Source organism: Canis lupus, chromosome 21, assembly GCF_003254725.2.
Source record: "Canis lupus dingo isolate Sandy chromosome 21, ASM325472v2, whole genome shotgun sequence".
NCBI classification, from domain to species: Eukaryota; Metazoa; Chordata; class Mammalia; order Carnivora; family Canidae; genus Canis; species Canis lupus.
Window position 1 is genome coordinate 31,683,800 of NC_064263.1, and position 27,690 is coordinate 31,711,489.

Genomic DNA, 27,690 nt, shown 5'->3' on the forward strand with positions numbered 1-27,690 from the left:
TGGACATTTGTTAATTGATGGCACTACTTAAATGCCCTCTGCATTTGGCACTAATTGAAAAATAAGACCAGGAGCCAGACAGCTGGAGACTAGGATCCCCCCCCTCTAGGGCTAATAAGGATGTGGCCAGGAGGGTTCCCAGGGCAGCCCTCTCCTCAATTAGCATATCTGCCTGGGTCAGAGACCTAGATGACTACCTCCTGCTGGGGACAGGCCACTCCCCTGTGGCAAGGCCTCTGGAAAAAAGGGAAGAGTGGGGTTGAGCCACACGTGCTAGTTTCCTTCCCCCATTCCCTCCATCAGATATACAGCTGCTCCCCAGGAGGTGAAGGCTAAGAAGGAGAATGTCAGCCCCTATTGGATGTCCCAATGGCAACATGAGACAACCCAAATGGGGGTGTAAGCATGGGTTGTATGTCTGCAGCGATGCTCTTGGACGGTTAGGGGTGGGGATGCTGTCTTGGAGAGAGAAGAATCGCCTTGAAGAATTAATTTTGATGGACAGAGACTGGAGAGAAGGGACCTTTAGCTTGAGGGACAGCTTGAAAAAGGCACAGCAAAATGAGAATGCTCTCTAATGGCTGGAGTACCAAGAAGTAAGAAGAATGAGGTTTGGAAGTGGCCAGGCCCAGTGAGGAAGGGCTGTGGAGTGGGGTTAAGAACATGACCTTGGAAGACTGCCTGGGTTCAGCCCCATCTCCACTGCTTCCAGGACATGTGATTTGACCTCTGCAAGCTTCAGTTGGATAACCACAGTTCTGAATACTGAGGTATGAGACACCTGTAAATGCTTAGCTCAGTGCAGAACAAGTGTTTTAAAAATGGAAGCCATTATTATTGCCATCATGTGGCCAGGATGATTTGGGGTCAGCCAACAGATGCCTTAGATGCCAGCCGCATCAGTCTGGATTGCTGTGGGAGAGGCCAGGCATGGTGAGAGGAGGCCCTCCAAGGCAAAGATTCTGATACCTGAATCCCAGGCTGGGTGGCTGCGGGGAGGGGCGGGTGGGGACGCACCTCCCTGCCTGGAGCAATCTGCAGGCGCCTCTCTGCTGTGGGAAGGCAAGGGGGGCCACAGGAGAAGGTAGGGTGTGCAGGTCAAGCAGGCCAGTTGCTGCCCAGAGAGAGCAGGACCTTGCTGAGAGAGCTTCTGATCATGCTGACTCTCGGGGGCTGCACGATGAGCATTTGGAAATACTTCGGTCTGGAGCTTACAGAAGTAGCCTAGTGTTACGAGTGGTGAGCATGGGGATGAAATATGGATTGTCTGGAGAGAGACTGCAAAAGGAACAGGAAGAGAGCTGAGCAGAGAATCTGCCCTGGAGCAGGGGCTGGGGGCACTGAGTGGAAGCTGAGACATAGGACATTTAGCGAAGGAGGAAGATCCAGAAGAACCAGAGAGCACTGTGTCCCAAATGCCCCAGGAGGTGCGTATTGGAGGGGTTTTGGTGTGGGGGAGATGCCAAGGAAGGCAATCCCAGCCGACACTGACTACTCGCTGCTCTAGATGCTGTGCTCGTAGGAACGCATGGAACCTTCACAGCCACCTCTGAGACAGGGGCCTCAGTTACTCCCATCTGGCAGAGGGTTAAGCAGAGGCCCAGGGGACCCCTGGCCCAGGACCATTCCACACAGGGTCTGACCCACGGTCCAGCTCTACGGCTCCACATGCACTTTATACCCACCCTCCACTGCCTCTCACAGGGGTAAGAATGGACATAGCTTAGGGGCAGGGGGGCAGCAGCAGGGCACAGAAATGGGGGTCTCCTGGCAGCAGGTACCAGGGAGAACAGATGAGCCCTTTGGCAGCAAAGCCAAGGAGAAACGTGAGCTGGTAGCCAAAGGCAGTGTTTTAGGAGAGCAGAGGCCATAATATTTGCGTGGGTCAGGAGGAAGGAGTCCCCAGGAGAGGGGAGAGAGGCCAGACTCAGCTTAGGGAACCGCGGAGAGGCTGGGCCTGGTGGGGCTAGATTACCGGAAGTCTGAGGAGGAGAGAAGGGGAAGTCTGAGGAGGAGAGGAGGGGAAGTGAGCATTCCGTTTCTCACCAATGACAGATGTGCTAGTGCACTGAGGGGGAGTCTGGTAGGAAGGGCACACCAGATTAAAGATCTGGGTGCATGAGGGCCTTGCAGAGCGGAGCCACCTGACCTTGTCTCCCGGGGCAGGGAGACTTGGGGTGAGTCGTGCCCCGGAGGCAGTGTGAGCTGGGGAGGAGGCTGGAGGGAGGTGGGCAGGTATCAGGTGCTGACATGCGGCCAGGCCGACAGGACCTACTGTAGAGGGGCCCCATCCCTGCCCTCCAGAAGGAGGGGGTGCTGAAAGGGGCTACAGAGTCAGAGGAGGATGTGGGAAGGCTCCTGAGGTGGGCAGTGGAGGGAAGAGGCTGCCGTGGCCTGGTTCTTCTCAGGGAGAAGGTCCTTGCTTCCTGCTGCATTGTTGCTGGAAAATGATGGGTGGCTGCCTTAATTTTGATGGACAGAGACTGTTGTGACTCCTGTTGCCTGATGGGTAAAGGCCAAGTTCTGGGGGTGAGATGAGAGACCCCTTGTAAGCTGGCCCTAGTCTTAGTTGCTCTCACTCTTTCCCAGTTCTCTGATCGCTCTGAGCTGCATGCATGCATGAGCGTGCACACACACACACACGCGCACACACCTGCCCCCCACCCAGCATACCTTGGGATACGTACACGCCTCACTCCTTTTGTAGTGCATCTGTGTTTCTGCACGCTGCCCTCTCTGAAGCTTTCTGGGATGGCCCACCCTGCACTCGTTGCTCCTTCCTCCCGCCGCCTTGCCCTGGGCATGCTCAGCTTCCCTCTCCCTGGAGTGGGCTTGATGCTCTGTTGTTCCATGCACGTATCTTTCTGGAATCACCAGGGCTTCTATGATGCCAGCTCCCCTTTGATTGCTCATCCCCTTGAAAGAGTAGGTGGTAAACTGAGCCTTATTATCCATAAAATGATCATCAAATGGTCAAGTTTTGAAGCTCAGCTTTGCAAGTAACTTCCATGTGATGTCTTACATGTTACTTGCCTGTTGAGCTAGTGATGTTGGAAAATTGACATTAGCAACTGAGTTTCCATCTGAACTTGATTTTGGAGATGATGGGAATTCCAGGGAAATGATGTTTTTTCTTCTCACAAAGGAATATCATGATGACTTTAAAATTAGACCTTAATTTATGGATTTCTGAAGTCGAAGTTGGTCAAAGCGAAAGTTTGTTGGCTCTGCCTTATGGATCCCAGGCTGAGGCCCAGTCCTACAAGTAACCTTCCCACGGATGAGAGATGAAGAGTTTTGGCCCTTGGTGGATTAACATTCATTAATTTCCTCTCGGTGCCTACTACAGGGTTTTACCAGTAATGGGGAGCAAATAGTATTTGTTAAATAGATAAACAAATCTAAAAATATATATGTTGATTTTTATAGGTCATGCATTTTTATAATTTTTTCTGTCCTGTGTTGTCTTTTTTTGAGTAAAATATGCTCTTACTGTAACCGAGTTGAGGGAACTCAGGGCATCCAGTGTCCCCGTGAAGGTATTTTATGAAGGGCAGAAGTCAGTAGTGTCTTGGCCCCAGGTGCTCTGAGCCCTGTTTGTTTGGACATGGAGACCAGCTTCCCATCTCCCAGCCTTCACTGCTCTGAGCAAATCTGCAGGGGAAGGCAATGTGGTGGGGAGAGCTGGCAGGGACTTTGGTGACAGACAGACTGGATGCCACGGAGGGACTCTGAGCAACCATGTGACCTCAGCCAGTGTCTTCACATCTCTGTGTCTCGGTTGCCTCTTTTGTAAAATGGGGCTGGTAATTATAATCCATCCATTGCAGGATGGCCGGGAAGATTAAATGAGGCAGTGAGGACAGAGTATTTTCACTGCTGCTTCTGTAGGACCTGGAAACCCTCTGTGAACTCCTGGAGCAGGCGGCTTTTACAGACAGGTGGAAACTGCAGGCACAAGGTAGTGTGCCATCACTTGCTGCCTCGTGGATGGTGGTGGTGGGGGGGGCAGGGGCAGGCAGCGAGATCTTCAGGCCTGTAAGGTGTTGTGCCTGAGGCCTGGTCCTTCACATCCTAGCCTGGAAGGGGACACTTCTTTATGTCTACTCCTCAGACCTGCTGTTTTCTGAGACTCTCACAAGGAAGGGAAAGAACCTTCCATATCAAGTTCTCTAGGTAGCTATAGTGAGCCCCCACTGCAGCGAAGACACAGATGTACTTGTAAGCACAGTGTTAAGAGGGGGCATGGTGATGCTCTGTCCCCTGGACACTGTCTGGCTCCCCAGCTCCCTCCTCCCAGAGGCACAGATTCTGGCCTGCCTGTCCCCCTCTCCCCGCCAATCCCTCTCCTTGCTGGAGTACCTGCGTTGCTTGCCTTCTGAGATCTGTCCAGACCTATCCTCGGCAGGCCTGGGTTGAGGCCTGTGGCCCTGGTCACTGAGATTCTGTGGCCTCTTCACCACAGTAAGCTCTTGAATCAGGAAGAAGGACCAGCTTGGAGACAGAATGTCAAGAGCAGAAATGGGGGGCGGGGGGAGGTGAGAACAGTCAGAGGAAGGTGAAGCAAGCGTCTAAAAATATTAAGCAAAGACCTGGATGGAAACCCAACATCGGCTCTTTAGTGTTCTGGAGCCTAGAAGGTCAGATGTGCTGTTTGGGTGTGAGCCAGGACAACCTCACGCTCTCTCACACTCGTTTCCTGGCCAGACCTCGTGCTCCTCCTTGTGGGCTGGGCTCATGGTGTCTCACACTCATGTCTTTGAGGGTGGTGTTTCTCTTAAGAAGCTTGCCATTCCGAGCAGGAGGATGTTGGCCCTGCTCCTGAGCCTGGGGGACGGCTGAGCTGGGAAGAAGGCTGGCCTCACGGTGCCTAGAGGTGAGGTGTCTGCGCCTGATGGCTATTCCTTACCATTCTTCTGAGGAGGGTGCTGAGCTGGGTGACCAAGTCTCCGGCTATTATTGCACGTTGGTAGAAGGGCTGTTTGGGACCATGGAGCCTTCTCTGAAGGACTTGAGCTCTTTGGGGAAGAGCTTAAGTGGAAGCATCTGGGTTGGGATGTGCCAAAGGAGCCTGGTGGAGGAGCGGTGACATGTGATAAGAATTGGGCTGGGTTTTCAATGGAAGGGCCAAAAAGAGAAAGGGCTCCTTCCAGCGGGTCCCGTGGAGCTGGGCTCTAGCACAAATGTTCTTAGGGATCTTTTGGAACTCGCCCAACAGGGAGTGGCTGGGAATGCCCAGCACACACAGCTCACTAACTGGCACAGCGGGAGAAAAAGACGTTGAGCAAGAAATACTGCATTTGTCCCCTGCTGCCCCAGCATGGCTAGCCTGTGGCCCTCCTGGCAGATCTCAGCCCAACTCCCCCCGCCCCCCCCAGCCTCAGTTTACCTGGTTGACCAAACAGAGCAGCCTGACCTGGGATGTTTAGGCAGTAATGAGAAGCCCATGTGTGAAAAACATTTTTAAAGCTGAAACCATCAAACACAGGTTGGTTGTCAGGGGTGACTGGTACTGTGATCCCACTGCCACAAGTTCAGCAGCTTTTTCACCGTCAGAGGCTTTTTTTTCTCGCTCCTGTGCAGTTTTTCTGAGGCTGCTTAAGCTTCTGTTCATTAGAAGAGGAAATCTAGGCTCTACGTGTTCCCTTTTGGTCAGACTCAGATACTAAAGGCGATCAGCGATCTGATAGCAGCTCTCTCAGCATCCTGGCCCTTCTGTCCTGCTCCGACTCCTGTCTGTTGTGACATCCTCCTCCTCTGTCCTGACGGAGAGTCAACGTCTGCGCTCTTGTCCTTCAGTCCTGCTACAAAGGCGGTGTCTGCGGGCCCCACCATTGCACTGAGGCCATGTGGGCTGCTTTTCCTCTTCATTAGGCTCTTCCCTTAGGGGATAGAGACCTCCAGACCAGACAGGACCTCAGGCCTCAGGGCCTCCCAGGGCCCCTGCCACTCACAGGGGCTCTCAACTCCCAGTTTAGATCAGTGACCTCTTTATCCATTTTCTCCTTTTTGGAATGGGAACGTCTACCCTATACCTGTCCCATTGTATTTTGGAAGCGGATAACTTGTTTTAAGAACCACAGGTGGAGAGGAATTTTGCTCCTGGTCAGCTTCCAACTGACATTCCCTCAGGCAGATCTGTGGCTCTGTCTGTCCATTCAACACACAGAAGCTGGCCTTCTCTGAGCCAGGTCCAGGCCCGAACTCTGGGCTTCTGAGACATTGCCCTGCCCACGAAGCGCTTACCACTTAGACAAAGTCACACACCTAAGTGGCTAGTGCTCTAGAGAGTTCCAGGTGTTGTAAGGGAAGTCTGTCATGGGCATGGAGAGGGGGACTGAGTCAGAGCAGTCACCTCCATGTGAGGGATGGGAGGGGAGCCCTAGAATCATGATGCCGGAATTGGGCCTTGAATGAGGAGTGGGAAATCAGCAGGTGGAATGGGGTCATGGACTAAAACGTTACATGTTGAAGGGGCCTTACAACAAAAGCAGGGGGGTGAAATGGTTAGTGCTCAGGAGGGGGCCAAGTATGGCTGAGAGAAGTATCACTGCTGCGGTTGTGACCTCCCGCCCAGCTGTATACAGAGGACTTCTACATACGATATCTCATGGAGTCCCCGTAACCCCACAGTGTGTATATTTTCACCTGCACTTTATAAATAGGGAAAATGAAGCTCAGTGATCTTAAAGAACTTGTCCAAGGGACATAGCCCATGACGGGAAAAATGTGGGCCCAAATGCAGCCGGACTAGAGAGTGCGTGCTCCTGACTTCATTTTCTGGGGTAGGAGCTGGTGAACAGTGTTGTACAAGTGCTGGGGTGTCTCAGTGAGGCTTGTGACACAGACCCCGTGCTCTGGGCAGCAGGGTGGAGCTTCAGGGGTGTGTGAGAGTCAGGCTGCAGGCAGGAAAGGAAGTCAGGAAGCTATGGTGGTCATTCAGGTGGAAGACGATGTGGCCTGAAGTGGGCCAGGAGAACAGGAGGGGACAGATGTGAGAGATGATGATGAGGGAAACTTGGCTGGATGTGGAGACCAACTGGTTGTGGATGAGAGGCGGGAAGGCCTGAGATGACTCCCAGGTCTGGCTTGGTTACTTGCAGTGGCATTACCATGGTGGCAGTGGGGGTCCATATTGCAGAAGACCATCTTTTGGGGCCTGCCAAGCATGAAGGCATGGAGAGGGAGATGGGTGTCAGGTGTGGGTGTGGGACGGTGCACACATATCTCTCAGGCTTTACTTTCCCACAGACAATGAATAGTTTTATCAGTGAATCTGTGAACATGTCCTCAGGACTCACGGAATGGGGGTGTCCTCAGAGGCCAAACACATGGAAGAGTTGCAGGAGAGATGGCTGAACACTACTCCTTCCCTCCCTTTTCTGAAAAAATAAGAGAGATTGGGAGATCACATTTAGGTAGGCAGGATCAAGGTTTCCTGGAAGAACTGGCTTGAAGAGGAGATGGGGATCTAGGGAGGAAAGCTTCTGGCTTGGGCATGAGGCAGGAAAGCTGCTGGCGCAGTCAACTAACAACTAGAATCTGTCCGCCGATGGTAAGACATTTTGGTGGGGATGGGCAGAGGTTTGCCCCGGGGGTACGATGGAAGTTGAAGTTTCAACCAAGTAGGCTGAGTGCACGTGGTAAAAGGCATGAATTCTAGGGCTCGATGGTGAGCCCCTGAGACTTTCTAAGCAGAAGAGTGCCAGGTTGGAGCTGTGTTGCCTTCTGTCATTGGCTCTTCAGCTTCATTGAGTATCAGAATCCCCCGAGGAGCTAGGTAGGGCAGGATACACGGTCAGGCCCTCTTCTGCTTACATGGGGCTGGAGCTCTGTGCTTGTGTTGTTCTCCAGGTGACTCTGAGCACCAGTGTCTGAGGACCCCTGAGTTGGGCGATTCTTCATGCTGAGTGGGTGGACAGGGCTGCCTGGAGGCAGGCAGCCAGTTAGGAGGCTCTTGCAGGAGTCTAGGGTGAGGTAATGCAGGGACAGGTGAGGCTGTGGGAGCAGATGAGATCACCTGCAGCGAGCACTGGGCGAGAAGACGATCTCTGGTCTGACTCAGCAGCACTTGGCTCCCCCGATTGCATCCTTCTCCATCCTGAACCCTCTATTTGGTCTAGGGCAGCACTTTCCCAATTCTCCTGGCTGTTCCTCCTCAGTCCCCTTTGTTTTGTTCTCCCTGATGGCTGTGTTGAAGTGTTCCAGAGAGTTCTCTGAGGCTCTTTCTTTCTTTCTTTCTTCTTTCTTTCTTTCTTCTTCCTTCCTTCCTTCCTTCCTTCCTTCCTTCCTTCCTTCCTTCCTTCCTCCCTCCCTCCCTTCCTTCCTTCCTTTCTTCCTCTTTCTTTCTTTCTTTCTTTCTTTCTTTCTTTCTTTCTTTCTTTCTTTTTTCTTTCTTTCTCTTTATTTCTCTCTCTCTCTCTGTCTCTCTCTCTCTGTCTCTACTATGTGAACTGCTTCATGCAGTTATTTTAGATTATATCTCTCTGCAGATGGCTCCCAAACTCTCTCCAGCCAGACTTACCTCCAAACATCAGACTCATATTTCCAAATGCCTTACTTAGCATATCTTCCTAGTTAGGCACCTTATTATTATTATTTTTTAAGGATTTTATTTCTTAGAGAGAGAGAGAACACAAGCAGAGGGAGGGGCAGAGGTAGAAGGAGAAGCAGGCTCCCTGCTGAGCAGGGAGTCCACCATGGGCTCGATCCCAGGACTCTGAGATCATGACCTGAGCGGAAGGCAGGCAGACTCTTAACCGACTGAGCCACCCAAGCACCCCCTCCCTCTTAGGCATCTTAAACCAAACATTTCCAAAACCAATCTCCTGATCCCCTCTTCCCCCCTAGTTGTTGCTCCTGAAGCCCTCCTCTCTGGGACTCAGGGCAAGCCATTCTGACGTCTTTCCCCCATGTCCACTCCATCAACATAGCTTGCTGGTTTTGCCTTCAACCTATATCAAGATTTGGAACATTTATCACCCATCAATTTGGTCCAAGCTACCTTCATCTCTCACCTGGATTTCCTGTGTTCACCCATGCACTGCATTCCCACCCACCCCCTCCATTTTCAGCCACAGTGTTCCTTTGTGAAAAGATATGTTAGAACCTCCTGTGCTCAAAACCCTTTTCTGGGTTTCCATCTTAGAGGCAATGTGGAAGAATGGTGTGCATCCTCGGCAAGCTACCTAAATTTTTGCTCATCGGCAAAGTGGGAGAATTACCTGAGTGGTATGTGGGGATTATGTGATACAGTGTTGGATAAACTCCTAGCATGGAGCTAACAGACACCTGCCTGAGAGGGGAAAGGAACACACACAGAGTCTCTACTCTGTGCCAGGCACAGCATACATATTACCTTTTAAAATCATTTGGATTATTTTTATTTTGATCACTACTACCTATCTACACAATTTAAACAAATACTTGTATATGATTTGTTAAAACAGCTGTTGTCTCCCCACCTACCCTCCCCATTGCTCTTCCTCAGATGCAGACTCTTTACATTTTTTAGTATTTTTATCCATATTGCTGAAAAAATGCTTGTTCTCCTGCTTTATTATTTTTTTTTCATTAGTGACTTCTGAGTCCACCCTCCAGGAGGTGTGGACTCCACTGCCTTTCCAGCCCTACTACCCCCACTACTCACAAGCACTATCCATCCCCTACCAGGCTGCCTGCACACTTATGGTTAGATTGCCACATGGTTTTTCACTGTATGGTCTGTGGTTACTTTTTGCTTTTTGGTCTCTCTGCAGTTTCTTTTATCACTCACTTGGTTTTCTATTTTCTTATCATTGAAGTCAACAAATTCCTCACCAATCATATAAATCTCTTTGGGCGTTCTGATGCCTGAGGTGTCCTGTGATTTTCGTGTTACCAGAGAAATCTCTCCCAGAGCTTTGGAAAGCTCTCTGCCGTGGACCAGCCGCCCTTTTACGTTTGCTGCAGAGCTGTTGCCCTTATGTCTCCTATCACTTCTCCATGTCCCTGTGGGTTTATGTCTTTCAAAATAAATTCTTCTACCTTCGTTGCAGTGGATAGCTAAATTAGATGTTCAGGTTCAATCTGCTGCATTTACCTGATGTCTATCTTGTTTACTTTCACTGGTAACAATGCGATATAGAGGAGACTGTTGAGTCTGAAAGGGGTTAAATAACTTGTCTAAAGACCCATGGCCATTATGCCACAGAGCGCTTGTTTTAACTCAAGACTGTCTGGCTATGAAACCTATACTCTTTCTTCTTTGTCCTCTGAAAACACAGGTGTTATTGATTGATATGGGATTTGACTGCAAACGTTGGCACTGCCATCAGTTTCCCTTGTATGTCTTCTGTCATCTTCATTTTTTTTTTAAGTCCTGAAAATGGCTTCTTGCTCTCTTATCCCAAAGATACAGGTCTCATATACCCCTTTAAAAAGCTGTCTCCCAAGCATAGGAATAGCAATAGGTATTTCTTAACCATTTAAGAGCAACTCTGGTTTCTGAGCAACCTGTAAATTATGGGGACAAGGCTTTGGTTGGTTGTGATACAGTGACACTTCTTTACCACCTGGTGGCCTTGTAGGGAAGGAAGAGGTGTACAAGGAGTCCAAGTTTGGTTGGTGGTGGTAGGTTCTTGCCTGAGAGTTCCTTTCCCAGGCCTTGCCTTCTACTTGGGGGCACTGTCCTCCCCCACCCCTCCACCTGGATGCAGCTGCCAAGGGAACAGGCCCTAGTGCTGGCTCAGCTGTGTCCATGGCACAGGAGGAGCAGGGGCACCAGGGACTCTGGTGCTGTTCCTGATTCCTTCCTTTGTCTGGGCCATTGGAAGCCTGCCCAAAACACTTATAGCTCTAGCCACTTTTACTGAGAGAAGAGTATTTCATAGAATGGAATGGAAGTTTGCACTTCAATATGGGTAGGATAAATCAAGGTTACTTGCCCTGGACTTATCTTCATCAACAGTTCCTGCTAACGCAGTATCTAAATCACCAGCCGCCTAAGAGTACATCAGATAATGAGCAGCTCATTGTGGCTCACTTTCTAAATTTCAGAACCCCTAATCCTGTGCCCTGATGAGCTTCCAGGTGCCAAACTGGCGTTTGTGTGGTGTAGTTCAGGTGGCTATGACATCTGTCATTTGAAACATGGCTGTCCTGTATTGGCTGGCTATATAGCTACGAGGTAATTTTCTCTCTGGCTGGTAGCAAAAAGGGTAAAGTTCAGTGGTAGTGGGTCATCGTCATGGATAAGAGGACGACGGCATCTAGAGAGGCCTGTGGGTGAAGTGAAGGGTGAATGGTATGTGGGCTACACCTTCTCTTAACATTCCCACCTCTTCTTTGTAGCTAGAGATGAGCTAGTCTCTTGGTAAGAGAAGTCGGCCTGTGCCTCCACCATCAAATGCAGGGCTCTAGTAATAGTCCAGACGTCAGAGAGAATGAAGACTGGTCTTGGCCACTAGAACAGCTGTCACTGTCCTGAACTTGTTAAGAGCAATGTCATCCTCTGTTTGCTCCTCTGCTTCCTGGGCTGGGGAGGGGGGTGTGTGTGCACACTCCACCGTGGAGTCTCCTGGACACACTGGGTCCTCCTCCGGTGTTGTCCACACTGTGTCAGGCCCCTGGCTGGTGGCTGGCCCTCTCCTGTCATTGGTAGAGAACGTGATTCCACTTCCACTCCCTACCACCTGCTTAGAGCTTGCCCTGCTTTTCGCGTGGGCCTTTGGAGTCTTCCCTGGAATGTGGCTCTCCCCCAGCCCCTTTGGGTTGTCGCCTCTTACCTCGCTTCTCCCCAGGAGGCGTCCAGGCATTCACCTGCTGGAGCTTTGTGCACTTAAGCTCGACATCCCTCATGAACCCAGGCTCCCAAGGGAGGAACAGGCACTGAATGCTGCTGTTGGACCTGTTTGCCTCTGAGGCCCCGAGTTCCTTGAGGGCAGTGGTTGTCCTGTTGTCCTGTGTTACTGCTAGGAGCTCCAGCCTCAACTGCGGCCCTGAGGAGAAAGTGCCTCCTAGCTGCCAGAATGGGGATGGTTGGTGACTTTGTGGCCTCCCTGTTGTGATAAGTGTCTGTGCTCACGGGTGGGGACTGGAGGCCTCACATCGATGGCATATTTGGGCCTTCAAAAATGTACCCCACACCACTGACACTTCACAGCGGCCCTGTGACAGAGGCCTGCGGGCCGCTTCTTACCCAGGTGCCTGCCATCACCTCAGACCCAGCAGGTTTGGAACTGAGCTAATTAGTTACCCCAAACAGGTTCTGGCTTCTGAGCGCTTCCAACCTTACTGGCCCAGGCTCCTGGGGTGTAAATATGATACACCTTTGACTCACATTTCACTTCACACCACCTCCCACGGGTCCACCCAACTTGCCATTTGCCAAGTACAAACTCATCACTGGGCAGAAGGCCCGTGGACCTCCTTTTACGGCCCTTCTGTTGCAGAGGGATGCGCCCTGGGCCGTCGGCTTGGCATCTTCTAACTGTCCTCTCCCTTCTACCCTGATAGTAAGACCCCAAATGGGACCTGTCTGTTGCAATGTGAGATCTTTCTTCTTAAGGATCTGTCATGTTTAAATCGGAGACCACTCAGTTTGTTGTGTGCTGGCATCCAGACCCCTGAAGTAGTGGGTGTGATTCCCAAGCTCCTCTAATTAATTGCCCTTGTCACACTTATGTGAATTCTGTGAAAGGTTTTGACTCATCATGAGCAGCTGGATGCTCCGGTATAATCTCATCAGCCATTTTGATATTTGCCAACTCCATCCTGCCTTTACATGCTTCTCTACCTTTCCACCCTGCTCTGCCTAGAATAGCATTCTCCCCTTTGTCTTCTGAGAAAGCTTCTACTCATCCTTCAAGACCCAAGGAAGCTACATACCTGCCCCAGTCAGCATACCCCCAGTGGCTTCATAATTATTTGTGTATACTTTTGTCTTCACTAGACTACGTGATCCATGGGGGAAGGGACTAGGTCTGTTTTATCGTTATCTCCTCAGCATCCAGCACAGGAGGGTTTAGGGAATGTTGGTGGGAAAGACCTACCCATTTACTCATAAACTTCCTCATGCCAGGCACCATGCTAGGCACTGGGCACACACGGGGTGAACAGGGTAGACAGGATCCCCCTGCCTCCCTGGGATGGGTGAGCAAAGCCAGTTAGCAAGGAATCAAGGATATGGACCAGATACTTTGGAACTGCTGTGCTTCAAAGGGGCTGCTGTAGATGGAGGTGTGCAAGGAAGGCCTCTCTCTGGAAGACACATGGGAGCTGAAGGGAGCTGAACCCTGGAAGATGAGAATAAATCAACCATGGAGGGAGCTGGGAAAGCACACTGAGGGCTGAGGGGATGGCAGGTGTAAGGTTGCAGAGGTGAAGGTCTTGGAGTGTGTTGCGGGGGAGGGGCAGACAGGAGATCAATGCTGCTGGAACATGAGCAATGGGTTGGCCTAGCCAGATCCTACACTGCCTCTTTCATGGATCACAGTGAGCAAGCAGTTTGGATTTTTCTTTGGGAGTAGTGGGAAGTCCTCAGAGGGAAGTATTTCAGATCTTCAGCATCTCTGAATAGGTGGGAATGTGCTGATTATTGGCCTGTTTCTGGTTCCCCTCCCCCCTTTCTGGTACTTCTTTCATCACTACCACCGCCACCCTGACCCTAAGCTTGCTTCCATCCAGATTCTGAGATATGCACACCGAGTTTGTGGTTTCCAGCCATCCAGGCTGCTCTTCTCAGCAGGGGCAACTCTCTTCTTTGCTGCAGCCTTGCCTGGCTCCTGCCACAGCCCTAAGGTGCCAATGAGGCTCCCACCCCCACCGCAAACTCCGGTTCTCATTCCCGAGTCGATTGTGCAATGGTTCTTGGCCTGCTGAAGCCCAGTGCCTGTTCCCAAACCTTCCTTGGCCTTTGCTCCTATGAATCACCACCCTCCCCCTCCAACAGGCATCATTGCTTATCTCTCTTTGCCATGCCTAGGGGAACCAGCCTCTTGGACTTACCTGGGTTCTCCCTCCCTGAGCCTACCCTATTGAGCTTAAAGTCTCTCATCCAGTGAGCTGTCCTGGCACAAATACATCCTGAGATGATTGCCTCACTTCAAAAACAAAAACGAAACAGCTAGCATATATTGAGCACTTGCTATCTATAAGGGAATGTACTAAGTATTTTCTATGAAATATTAAATCCTCATTTAATCATGACCTGGACCTGGTGAGTTAAGTGCTGGTATTTTCCCCCTTTTACAAATGAGGATGCTGAGGCTCAGAGATCACAGAATAAATGGCAGAGCAATGTTCAAGCCCAGACTATTTGAACTGCTACTGCCTGGTCCAGTCCCCTGTGATTCTTTGTGGTCCTAAAATTTTTATCCACACCATCCCCAAAGCCACTTTTCTGTGGCTGTTCAGTTTACTTTCTTCTCTTTGAAAGTCCAACTTCCCAGGGAACATGAGCCAAGGAGACCCTCGAGATTCTCTGTTTCCTGGCCTGTGCCACCCGTGGAGGAGCCAGGCCTCTGTTCTCCATGGCACTTAGGCCCATTGGGCATATGCATGGGTTTTGCTGATGGAGAAAACAACAACTCCTGCCTCCAGTTTATAGACGTGAACTAGAGATTACAAATACTATTGTAAGTCTGTCCCTGCCACCCAGGGAGTGGGTGGGAAGCAAAGCAAGAAAAATGAGAAGAGGCTGCAGGAAGACAGTGTAACTAAAAGACCTTTTGTAGAGGCAGAGCTGTCTAGAGGTGGAACCAACTGCCATCTTCCCCAAGAGACAGGAGACTCAGCACTGGGGGAGTGGCTGGACTGAGTGTGCTTGGAGAAGCTCTCCAGTCCCAAGGAGATGGGATGCTGCTCCTTGCATGGTATTGGGTAGAGTAGAAGTAAAATGGTAAGAGGAAGTGTTCCAGGTTCTTGGGACAGAACTCTCCCCACGACAGTGTGCCGGCAGCCTTCCTAGGCCAGGCCCCTTTTTGACATCCGAGAAGTGAAAGTGGTAGTGGAGGTCTCAGCCTGGACCGTGTCTACCCAACCCATTGCAGGTGCGGGACAAATGCAGCTGGAAGACAGCTGTGTGCCTGCCCAGACTGTCTTGATCCCCTCTGTTGGAGGGCACGTCCTTTTGAGTCACTTTTCCTGACTTGTAGGGGAGCTGCCCCAGTGCTCTCTGTAAATCTTCTGGAACTTGGGACCCTAATGGTGGCTCCTAATTTCAGAAGTGAGTGGGATCATATACTAAAGGTTCATGGAGATGGAGCTCTTGTCTCCCTCTACAGATGTCAGAATCAGGGGCGGGGATGCGGTTGCATGTTAGGATTCTTGTGAGACTGTGCTGCGTGATGAAAAGGAGGGTTTGAGGTCTTGCGTGCATGGTGTGGACCTTTCTGTAACTTTTCCTTTGTTTTGTGCTTGAATTTTCAGTAAGAGAAGGAGAAGACTGAGGGGAAAGGCATCATGGCTTCTGATGCCAGTCATGCACTGGAAGCTGCCCTGGAGCAAATGGATGGGATCATCGCAGGTACAGTCAGGGAGACCTCACAACTGTGGCTTGCGCCCTCCGCCCTTGAGAAACTGTTTTCTCACATTTGACTTTTCTTTCTGGCACAGCAAGAAGCCCCTCGGTAGATTTATTTTATTTTATTGTGCATGCCATCTCTTTTTTTTAGTTTAGACTTGTAGAATTCTTTGAATCCTGGCATGAGGTTAGGTCTGCCGCGACAGTGTGGGCACACTGGATGTTAGCATGTATCAAACCGTGGCCCAGCATGGGTCCCGGATGTAAGGCGGTTTGGCTGCAGTAGGGTTACCTTTACTGCAAATTTGCCAGAGCACATTATGGCTTATCACAGTCCAGCTGAAGTGAAACTCCAAGTCTGGCAACTTTGCCACCCTCGTGCACTTGTCGACTCCCTTCCCAGCTGGTCTCCAGTATGTTTGGGAATTGGGAGGCAGTTTGGTATTGATTCACCTCATCACCTAAAGAATGTTCTTGGAGCACCTGGGTGGCTCAGTCGGTTAAGCATCTGACTCTTGATTTTGGCTCAAAAGCATCAGACTCCGTGCTCAGCAGTGAGTCTACCTGAGGATTCTATTCTCTCTCTCCTTCTCCTGCTGCCCCTTCTGCTCATGCGTGCGTGCTCTCTCTCTCTCTCGCTCTGTCTCTCTCAAATAAATAAATCTTTAAAAAAATCTCCCTTATTGGGCAGCCCGGGTGGCTCGGCAGTTTAGCACCTGCCTTCAGCCCAGGGCGTGATCCTGAAGACCTGGGGTCGAGTCCCGCGTTGGACTACCTGCGTGGAGCCTGCTTCTCCCTCTGTCTGTGTCTCTGCCCACCCCACCCCCCTTTGTGTCCCATGAATAAATAAATAAAATCTTTAAAAAAAATCTTTTAAAAAAAACGTCCCTTATGCCATATTGTGTCTTACCTGTCATAACTGACTTAACATTCACATTAGTCAGTTAGCAATATTCCCTATAAAAGATCCAGCAAAACTGGTTAATTGGAAAGGACTGCCAGTGGGCTATTTGGGCTAATTAACTCTTTGATTGGGGGAACCCAATCAATATGGATTAATTAGAATAAACCTGTCATTGAAAATCTTTCCTGAAGGTCTCAGGTCCTCTTTCTGTCCTGACCTGATAACAAGTCAGTGGCCTTATTTTCCATGCTGGGCGTGCTTCTTTGGGCCCTGGCTCTTTATTGTGTGGAGCTTCTGTTGGAGGAGGCCAGGGAGGCAGGCTTGGGCTAAGTGTGGCTAAAGCCCAGGATGTACATGGGTACCTGATACTGCCATTTGCCAGACATTTGCTTCGCTGTCCACCCTGAAGAGAGAATCTGACTCACTGAGGCTTCTGGGTGTTGGTGCCCAGGGTGGGGTTGGGGGAGGCATTGTGTGTCGAATATTCTTCATGTTCTTGGTGGGACTGTAACATGTTCTGTCATCTGTCAGGCTCTTAATTTCTCAGTGAACAGAATAGCTCTTGAGAGGCATGACTAATGCTTTTCAGAGGCATTTAGGTTGGGATGTCCTGTTCTAGGTTAGGGACTCCAAAGCCCCACTGAGAGGCAACAGTCAAGAGCGTAGATTTGCTAGCAGTGCTTTACACAGTCTCGTCTGGAAGCTGTGGGGGGCTCATGTACATTGAGATCAGAGCCACAAGGACACCTGGGTGGCCCAGTGGTTGAGCATCTGCCTTTGGCTCAGGTCATGATCCCGGGGTCCTGGGATCAAGTCATGCATCAGGCTCCCCACGAGAAGCCTGCTTCTCTCTCTCCCTATGTCTCTGCCTCTCTCTCTCTCATGAATAAATAAATAAAACTTAAAAAAAAAATAGAAGAGATCAGAGCCAGGGTCAGACCCTCAAACCTTAGAGCTCTTGGATGGCTGTGAAGGATGAATGGACACTTCCTAAAGAAGACAGCTGGCATGGGGTCAGTTCTCTTCCTGCCTCCCAATTTCTCCACATTGGCATTCCTAAAATGACGAAGCCGCTGGCGAAGTGCCCTGTTGCAGAGAGCTGTATGTGACCCTCAGGGCCTTGCCTTAACACAGGATCTGCAGGTGAGGATCTGGGATGGACAAGGAGGAAAGGCCTCTGTCATGGGTTGTACAAAACCCAGGAGGCCCATCCTTCTGTCTTTCCAGCACAAAGTTCTCCCTTCTTCTTCCTTTTCCTTTATCCTCTTCCCTAGTTGAACCCTCTTTAGGCTGCGGTGACTGGAACAGGTGTGAGAGTTTTGTAGCAAGGCAATCTAAGACATCCCAAGGCATTCTTTGCCAATTGGTCAGTTGGTTCGGGAGGAGCTCCTGGAGCCAGGCTGCTTGGCTCAAATCCTTGCTCTACAACAAACTCTTGACCCAACCAGGCCTCAGTTTCCTCATATTTAGAATGGGAATGATAGTAGTACCCACCTTCGAGGGTTGCTATTTTTATACACATAAGGTGCTAAGAACAGTGCCTGGCATATCGTAAGCACTATAAAATGTTGGCTTCTGATAAATTAATGAGGAATAAGAAATCTTTATTATGGTACATCTTCTCTAGGGACGCTGTAGAGTTCTGATTTATTCAGGACCTTGTCTTACCCATTTGAATTCTGTGCCTTTCATTGTGTAAGACTTGTGCATGCCTTGTTAGACTTCCCCTGGGCCTGCAAGATTCATGCATAGTCTTCTGAGGTCTCTGCCCTGCTCCGGGCCCTTTATGGGCTCTTCCACCCAGCAGCAGAGCGATCCTTGAAACGTACATCAAATCACAGTATTCCTCTCTCCAGAGCGCATCAGTGGCTTCCCATCTTGGGATAAAATCTGAAGTCAACACAGCTGGCACTTCTAGCTGCCATCTGGCCTTTGGCCACCTTTATGGCCACACTTCCTATCACTTTCCTCCCGCCTTCTTGCTTTAGCCTGCACACCAACTGTCTTAGGACCTTTGTGCTTGCTCACCACCTTTGCTGGAATGCCATCCTCCAGATACCCTCAGATCTGATCTCTGCCAAAATGTTGCCACATCAGAGGGGTCTTCTCTGACCTTCTCTAATTGGCCTCCTCCCCCTCCCATCACTCTGTTCTCATATCCTGTTTATATTTCTTTATAGCACTGATCACCACCTGACCTATTACATTCACTTTTGTCTCTTGGTGTATCATCGGCCTCCTGCACCAGGTTGTAAGTTCCATGAGGACAGAGGCTTTGCCGCTCCATCTCCAGCACCTCAGTTGGTCTACAGCACGTATTAGGTGTTTAATAAGTACTTGTCACATGCACATTTTATTTACTTCTGTGAACAGGTTCTCTTTCTCGTTGGTTTGGGGCCAGTTGTTCATTTCTATATGTATCTTCTCTGGCTGTGCACTGAACTTCATTTATTATTTTTTCTGGTACCTTTCACTGATTCTTCTGGAAAAACAAATCACTAATTTTTTTTTTCAAATCACTAATTTTTTTTTGAAGATTTGGTGATTGGCCTGTCCTGTGAACCATCTCTCAAGTAGTAATTGGCTCACACAGACATCTGACAGGAGCTATTTGGCAGATAATTGAACATTGAGGTAATTAGTGAGTATCTGGAGGGTATATACTCTACACCATTTGTGATGACAAGAATGATAATTATTGAATGCCTTTGTGCAAGATGCTCTTCCACAAGATTATTAACACCCTCCCGATATCTGAGGTGGCTAGGCCAAACTGGACCAAAGAGCTTAAGAGTTTTTAAGGTTGTTGATGTGGACCAGGGAGATAGGACTATTGGGGTTTGAATTCCAGCTCCATTACTTAGGACTGACTGGATGTGAGATCTTTAGGCAAATGGTTTAATCCCAATCTGAGCTCACTTTCCTCATATATAAAATAATGGTATTTGTACTCATCTCCTATTATTGGGAGGATTAAATTAATGCAAATAAGGCACATATTAAGTGCTCAGTCGGTAAGTTACTGTTTTGTCGAGATTGGTACTGACATTAGGATTTTCACCACCCAAGGTTACAGTGCTGGTAAATGTCAGGATTTTTAGTCCAGGGCCATCTGAGTCTCTTCCTGGCTGCTGTCATGCCTGCATTGGTTTTATGATGATGTGCTATAGAGCCCTGGGGGCTCTGTGGGGCCATCTACAGAGAAGAGTTAACTGGGAGAGGAGTCAAATTCTGGTTTTGCTCCCAATCCTCTACCCAGAGTGACTTTGCTCTCATATCTTTTACATATCAGACTTCCAAGTAAGGATTCCTTCGCTGAAAGGGTGGCAGCCAAGAGAAAGTTTGAAAACTGTGTTACCACATCATGATGCCACAAATCCTGCAGAAATGACATTGTTATGTGAATATCTATATCTTCCTTTCTGTATTTCTATTTTCCTATTATTTTGAATGATTGCTTTTGCATCTATTAAGGTGCTCAAATGAGTACTCAGGGACTGTATTCTCTCACTTTCTGAAGACACAATTACCACTTATTTCAAATGGAGGAAATTTTTACTGGCTTCCTACACACCCCACAGAGCAATCATTGATGCAAAAACAACACAGATTCCTCCTAAAACGGACACAGTTCCTTCAATAACGATGATTCATAGTTGTAACACTTCAGAACAAGGGATTTCCCTTTATTAATTACTCTGTACTATGATAGGTTCAGGTTCATTTTCTGAAACTCTCCAAAAAGAGTACACTTAGGACATGTGATATCAATATTTATGTAATTAAGTCTTTAATGCAAAAAAAAAAAAAGTCTCCTTCCTCCAAATCAATGTAAACAATGCAAGCAATCAGGATATTATCACTTAAACAACCAGGCCAGGGATACTCTGAGAGGACATCCTGACGCACACATGCCAGATATGCTCCATGGCATGATGACCTTTATCTCAAGGCACTCAGTGGCTCTGGAGGTGTGAGGAAAAGAAATGCATTGATGGCAGAAACAGGACTAGTAAATGAAACTCCTTATAAGGTTGAATTATTGAAACCTGAATGAGTGTTTCCTGGGTGTGACTGTACTTAATCGGAACCTCAAAATTCTGTACTAGAAAGTTGGAAAGAGGTGACTTTAAAGACCCCAGAACCTTTGTCAAAATGATTTGTTTCTAGTACAAAAGACCATTGTTGTTAGCTTCCAGTACAGTGTTAACCTTTGCTCTTGCTCCTGATTAATCCCAGTGATTTGGTCTGCACATAATACCATAATTGAATTACACTGTTGACAATTGAAATTGAACTATATATTGCTCAAGTACATCCCTCTGGATAACCCAGAGCAACTGCCACATATTGTCATTTTGCATGAAGCATAATTTGTGGGCTAACAGGTTCAATGGCTGCTGTGTGAGGCCATTTCTGTAGTAGTACCAGAGAACCCCGTGGTCAGGACACAGAGGACCACTTATTCCTCTTCACTGAGGTAGAAGTTCATTCAAGCAGTCATCTGCAAGCTGTACCCATCAGTAAGGAATAGGCAAAAGGAACCTGTTTTATGACAGTTTAAAAAAGGTTGCTCTGGACCTCTCTGCTAACTCTGATTCGTGTCTTGGTGTTTTTGCTTTTTTTTTTTTTTTTTTTTTTTTAAGATTTAGAGTTGGAGCAGAGAAAGTTCTGGTCAAGGCTGAGATTATTCACACTTTCCCAAAAAGTCTTCAAAATGAGAAAATCCTGCAAGTCTCTTCCTGCCTTACACCCCCATTAAGATCCTGCTATTCCACAAAAGCTAAAACCCACAGAGAGGTGGTTTGTGTTCCTGTTCAGATCTTCGGTTGTAAGACTAATTCTCTATTTTTATACTGAAGCATAATTACTCAATAGCTCAGGGTCTACATTTCACTTGACTTTTTACACCAAATTCTGCGTGAATGGTCAACATGGAATATTGGGGGCTATTGTAAACAGAGGTTTAATTTTATTAGCAGTAGCCAGTTATTTATTCAAGCATGATGTTAATAAAATAGGCATATTCTGAAAAAAAAATTACTTCAGGCTGCTGATAAGTCCATGCACTGAACATGCTCAGTTAACTGGTCTTGTCCAAGCCTTCTCTGAGGTGGGTCAGCATATAGCAGTCATCAGTAAGTGGGGCAGAACCAAAACTTGCCTGTTTCTCATTCAGGACTCAGGTTGAGAGTGCTCGGCTTTCATTATGACCCAGAGACAGTCAGAATGGAAGTTTGGAGATGTCCAATGGGCTGAGATATCAAAAACGATTCTTTACGTAAAGAGATCAAAATGGCCCATGGAAAAAAAAAAAATGGCCCATGGTGGCAAGCACTGTTCAACAGACATCATTTTGTTTTTTCCCTCACTGGCAGAGCTCTCCTCCAAAACTTTAGGGCTACATAGCCTCATTTTCTATTCTCTAAAAGAGTTTGAGTAAAACTGGAATGATCATTTCTTCCTTATGTATTTGCTACAGTTGTATAGGAATTGACCTACGAAACCAAGTGGACCTGGTGTTTTCTCACTGAAAGATTTTCTTTTCTTCATAGTTATAAACAATGTCTTAAATTCTCAGTTGAGTTTTGGTAAGTTATATCTATCTAAAAATTTGTGCATTTTACTGAGATCTTTAATTTTGTTTCTCGGGTTTTTTTTAAATAGATTTCATTTATTTATTTGAGAGAGAGAACACCCTCTTGCATGCTAGCTGAGGGAGGAGCAGAGGGGGAGGGAGAAAAGAGGGAAAGAATCCTGAGCAGATTCCTTACCTGACAGGGAGCCCATCATAGGGCTGAGATCATGACCTGAGCCAAAGCCAAGAGTCAGATGCTTAACTGACTCTACCATCCAGGTGCCTGAGGGTCTTTAATTTTGTTAACATAAATATGGCTATCATAGATTTTTAAAAATATTTATTTGAGAGAGAGAATGCATGTGCATGCTCCTGAGTAGGGGGAGGGGCAGAGGGAGAGAGAGAATCTCAAGCAGACTCTCTGCTGAGCACAGAGCCCTCTTGTGGCTGGATCTCACAACCCTGGGATAATGACCTGAGCCAAAATCAAGAGCAGTCACTTAACCTAGGCTCTCTGGTTATCATATTTTTTAAAGATCTGCTACACTTCTTGTATCTCTGTTTATATTCCTAATATTACTTAATTGTACCCTCTGTTTTCTTTTATCTTGCCAGTTATCTTTTTTTTTTTTTTTTTTTTGAGAGAGAGAGAGAGAGCGCGCACATGAAGGGAGGGAGGGGAAGAAAGAAAGAAAGATAATCTGAAGCCAGCTCCTTGCCAAGCACAGAACCAACACAGGGCTCTTACAACCCTGAGATCATGACCTGAGCCAAAACCAAGAGTTGATGCTTAACTGGCTGAGCACCCAGGTGCCTCTTGCCGGAGTTATCTTTTTTATGATTATTTTCAAAGAAGTGAGTTTTGCCTTTGCTGATTAGTCTCCATTATATGTGTGTGGTATGTTTTTATACATTATTTTATTCTGTAAATATATAAATATGTATATCTATATATCTATATCTATCTATTGGTCCAGGTTCTCCAGAGAAACAAAAGCAATAGGGTGTGTGTGTGTGTGTAGAGAAAGAAATTTCTAAGATATTCGTTGATTGATTGATTTTAAGGAATTGGCTCATGTAATTATGGAAACTAGCAAGTCCAAAATCTACAGGATAGGCCATAAGGCTGGAGATCCAGGGGAGAGCCAATGTTGCATGCCAATGTGAAGTCTTCCTTTTGGTTATTATTTTCTTGGTATTGTCCTTCCATCCTTCTTCAGTCACAGGCTTTCATTGTTCTTTTGATTTAGATGTAGCTTTTGCCAGTGGGATACAGATGTGTTTTCACTTTTTAACCAATTTACAATATCTATCTTTTCACTGGCCAGTTTAGTCTGTATACATTTATTTTGACAATTAACTCATCTGACCAATTTTCAACTCTCTTGTCTGATTTCTACTTGTCTCACACTTTCTGTGCTTCTTTCCTTTTTTTTTTATTATTGTTTTAAAACATCGAATTATTTGTATGTGATCTAGTTTTAAGGCCCAGTTTCCTCCTGTGGGATAGACTCCTCCAGTTGACAGAGGGTATTTCTCTTTTCTATCCTGGCTTTGTGCGGAGGTCTCCCATGTGCCTGTCCCTTTGCTCAGGCCTAAGCTTTGTCCCCTGTCCCCCTCAAGTGACCTGTGGCCCAGGCGTTAGGCCATCAGGGAATTGGCAGGATGTAAGGGCAAACACCAGCTCAGATGCTCTCTTAACTCCGAGGTTTTGAGCTCTGAAGATTTCTGATAGTTCAGTTGCTTAAAAGAGTGTGTGTACATGGGTATTTTTAAAAATTTTGGGGTGTTATTAGAGGGTTTTCTCTGTATGACTAGTCTGCCCCTGCCTGCCTTATTGCTACTCTAATGCTGTCACCTTCCTTGGCTCACTGTTCCCTTCTATCTTCAGAGCCAACAGTGGCAGCTCATGTCCTCAGGTCATGTCCCTCGGGACCCAGTCTTCTGCCTCCCTTTCCTTATTTAAGAACTCAACTGATTAACAATACAGGATAACTTCCTCATCTCAAAATTCTGGACCTTAATCACATCCATAAAGTCCCTTTCACTATGTGAGGTAACACATAGATGCCATGATTTAAGACATGGATATCTTTGGGGAGATACTATTCTGTCTACCAGAATAATTGTTAAATAGCATCCCATTTTTCCCTTTCTTATTACTTTTTAAAAAAGATTTTATTCATTCATTCGTGAGAGACACAGAGAGAGAGAGACAGAGATGCAGGTAGCGAGAACAGCAGGTTCCCCGTGGGGAGCCTGATGTGGAACTCGATCCCAGGACCCCACAATCATGCTCTGAGTCAAAGGTAGACACACTCAACCACTGAGCTACCCAGGTGTCCCTTCCTTCCTTAGTTTTAAACCAATTAAGGAATAGACAAAGGGGTCAGACAGACCAAAACAGTGGCTTTATCGTTAGTTGTACTGATTAGGCAAGTTAGCTTGAGCTGAGGCCACAATCAAGATCTTGAATACCAGACATCCTACACACACTTACACCATAAATTGAATTGCAGACTACAGACCTCCACTCTGTAGAGGCAGAGCTGGTCTCAGAAACTTCCCTGGAGGGCAGTGCTCATATCCAAGGATAGGCAACTCTCAAGAGAGGCCCTTCTGTAAGCTCTCTGGCCAGAGATGTGTTCCTCCTTTGAGGAAAAGTTGTGTGAGGGGAGGCAGGGGCAAGGCCACAAATGTGGCCTTAGTGGCAGCCATCCTCCCCTCCCACAGAAATATGGAGACAGGAATAGGTCCCCCTAATAGCGATTCTGTAGTCTTGTTGAGACTCCCTGTGTGGCTGGAGTCGATGGTCTGTTTTCTTTTTTAGTTTGAATGGGACGCACAATGTTCCATTGGTTTCACCTGTATAATGTAGTGATTCAACAAGTTTATACATATGCTGTGTTCACCGCAGGTGTAGCTACCATCTGTTCCCAGACGTCTCCATTGCAACATCATTGACTCTATTCTTTATGCTGAGCCTTTAAATATCCTGGTGACTTATACCATAACGGGAAGCCTGTATCTCCCCCTCCCTGTCCCCCATTTTGTCCATCTCCCCAACCCCCTTCCCTCTGGCAACCATCAGCTTGTTGTCTCTATTTATAGGTTTGGTTCTGCTTTTTGTTTCTTTGTTCATTTGTGTGTGTTTGGGGGGGGGGTTGTTTGTTTTTGGGGGTTTTTTTAGATTTTTTTAGATTCCACAGTAGAGTGAAATCATACAATATTTGTCTTTCTCAGTCTGATTTATTTCATTTAGCATAATGCCCTTTAGGTCCATCCATGTTGTCCCAAATGGCATGATCTCATCCTTTTTAATGAATTCATGTGATATTAATATATCACATTTTCCTTATCCATTCATTTATACCTGGACACTTGGGTTGCTTCCATATCTTGGCTATTGTAAATAATGTTGTAATAAACACAGCAGTGCATATATCTTTCTTTTTAATTTTTTAAAAAGATTTTATTTATTTATTCATGAGAGACATGGAGAAAGAGAGAGGCAGAGACACAGGCAGAGGGAGAAGCAGGCTCCATGCAGGGAGCCCGACGTGGGACAAGATCCCTGGACTCCAGGATCAGGCCCTGGGCTGAAGGCGGTGGCGCTAAACCACTGAGCCACCCAGGCTGCCCTAGTTCTTTGATATTATTAAGAGAGACATGCAGGAGACACACAAAACATTATGACACTGAATGACTGAAATATATTTAAAAAGACACAGCGAAGGACTCCGTATATTAAAGCATTGGGTCCAACTATTAAAAACCCTGGACTCCAGGATTCCACCCTGGGCCGCAGGTAGGTGCTAAACTGCTGAGCCACCCAGGGACCCCCTGCATATATCTTTTTAAGTAGTGTTTTTGTTTCTTTGGGTAAATACCCAGTAGTGGAATTATTGGATCATATGGTATTTCTATTTCTAATTTTTGGAGGAAACTCCATACTGTTTTCCACCATGACTATAGCAATTTATATTCCCGCCAACAGTGTATGGGGGTTTGTTTTTCTCCACATCCCCACCAACACTTGTTGTTTCTTGTCTTTTTTTTTTTTTATTTTAGTCCCTCCAACATGTCTATGGGCAGTTTTGATGAAAATGCTTCACATGTGCTTCAACACAGTATGCCACCTCTAGCTGAGGACAGAGAACCCTTTGTTATTCTGATACATCACCATTTTATTTGTTATTTCCTATTTGGGTCTGCTTGATCTGTCATTTTCCAGGTTAGATGTCACTGTGTGCTATCTTATTTACACAGCATGGGGTTTGGTTTTTAAAATTTGTGGTTAGGATTTGTGTGTCCAGGTTCATCAATGCGAAGGCCTGGAATTCCCTGGGTGGTGCTCAGGACTGCTGAGTTCTATGTACGGTTCCCATCTACGGGCTGTGCTGGCAGGTTCTTCTTATTGAGTATGCTGGGAGCAGTCCCTAACCACACTTAAACAAAATAGAGTACAATTATTCAGTTCTTGAAGGTTTGACAGAACTAACTTGTGAAAACATTTGGCCTGATACATTTTTTTTTAAGATTTTTTAAATTTTTAAAAATTTATTCATGAGAGACACAGAGAGAGACAGAGACATAGGCAGAGGGAGAGGTGGGCTCCCTGTAGGGAACCCAATGCAGGACTCGATCCCAGGACCCTGGGATCAGGGCCTGAGCTGAAGGTAGACCCTGAACCACTGAGCCACCCAGGTGCTCCTGGCCTGATATTTTCTTTGAAAAAAATTTTATTTTATTTTTAATTATTTTTAATTTTTATTTATTTATGATAGTCACAGAGAGAGAGAGAGAGAGAGGCAGAGACATAGGCAGAGGGAGAAGCAGACTCCATGCACCCGGAGCCTGATGTGGGATTCGATCCCGGGTCTCCAGGATCGCGCCCTGGGCCAAAGGCAGGCGCCAAACCGCTGCGCCACCCAGGGATCCCTGAAAAAAATTTTAAGTTAGGTTCAGATGTTTCAAATGACAATTCAAATAGTTTTTTACAGGACTATCCAGGTGATTTTTTTGTTTTTATTGTTTTATCCAGTGATTTTGTGTATGAGTGTGTGACTGTTTTTAATAGTTGGACCCAATGCTTTAATATATGGAGTCCTTTGCTGTGTCTTTTAAAATATATTTCAGTCATTCAGTGTCATAATGTTTTGTGTGTCTCCTGCATGTCTCTCTCAATAATATCAAAGAACTAGGGCAGCCCGGGTGGCTCAGTGGTTTAGCGCCGCCGCCTTCAGCCCAGGGCCTGATCCTGGACCTGGGATCGAGTCCCACGTCGGGCTCCCTGTATGGAGCCTGCTTCTCCCTCTGCCTGTGTCTCTGCCTCTCTGTTTCTCATGAATAAATAAATAAATAACATCTTTTAAAAAAAAAAGAACTAGATTTTTTTTATTCAAATTTTTGAGTTTAATTAGGTGAGTTTAATGCATTTATAATTAATGGGTATACAGATGTGTTAATACTTATGTCTCTGTTTTAACTTTTTTTTAAACTTATTTTTGGTTTTGCCTTACTGGCCTCTCTTGTCTTTAATCTCTGTTGAAAAGTTTAACAAAAAATTTTAACAACTTCTCCAACATAATTGGTTGTTCCATCCCACACCTTTTTGTTTGGTGCAATTTCCTTCTTCATGAAGTAGATCCTTTAAAATTCCATTGCATGAGTCGCCATCTGAAAAATGTCCTTATTTTATTCTTA

General features: G+C 47.1%; 1 protein-coding gene across 11 annotated transcripts in view; it reads left to right on the forward strand.

The window, feature by feature from the left end:
- The window catches only part of PPFIBP2 (PPFIA binding protein 2), a 170,256-nt gene that overhangs the window by 17,709 nt on the left and 124,857 nt on the right, over positions 1-27,690 (forward strand). For 8 of the 11 annotated variants that reach the window (XM_049098774.1, XM_035704194.2, XM_025459347.3 and 5 more), the window contains exon 2: positions 15,409-15,505. The exons of 1 other annotated variant lie outside the window; for it this stretch is intronic. In XM_049098774.1, the coding sequence (XP_048954731.1) occupies positions 15,442-15,505 (64 nt within the window). In that variant the 5' untranslated portion in view covers positions 15,409-15,441. Of the gene's footprint in view, positions 1-2,137; positions 2,178-4,857; positions 4,877-15,408; positions 15,506-27,690 lie in introns of those variants that run through there. 2 more of the 11 variants (XM_025459348.3, XM_035704193.2) reach the window with 2 other exon arrangements.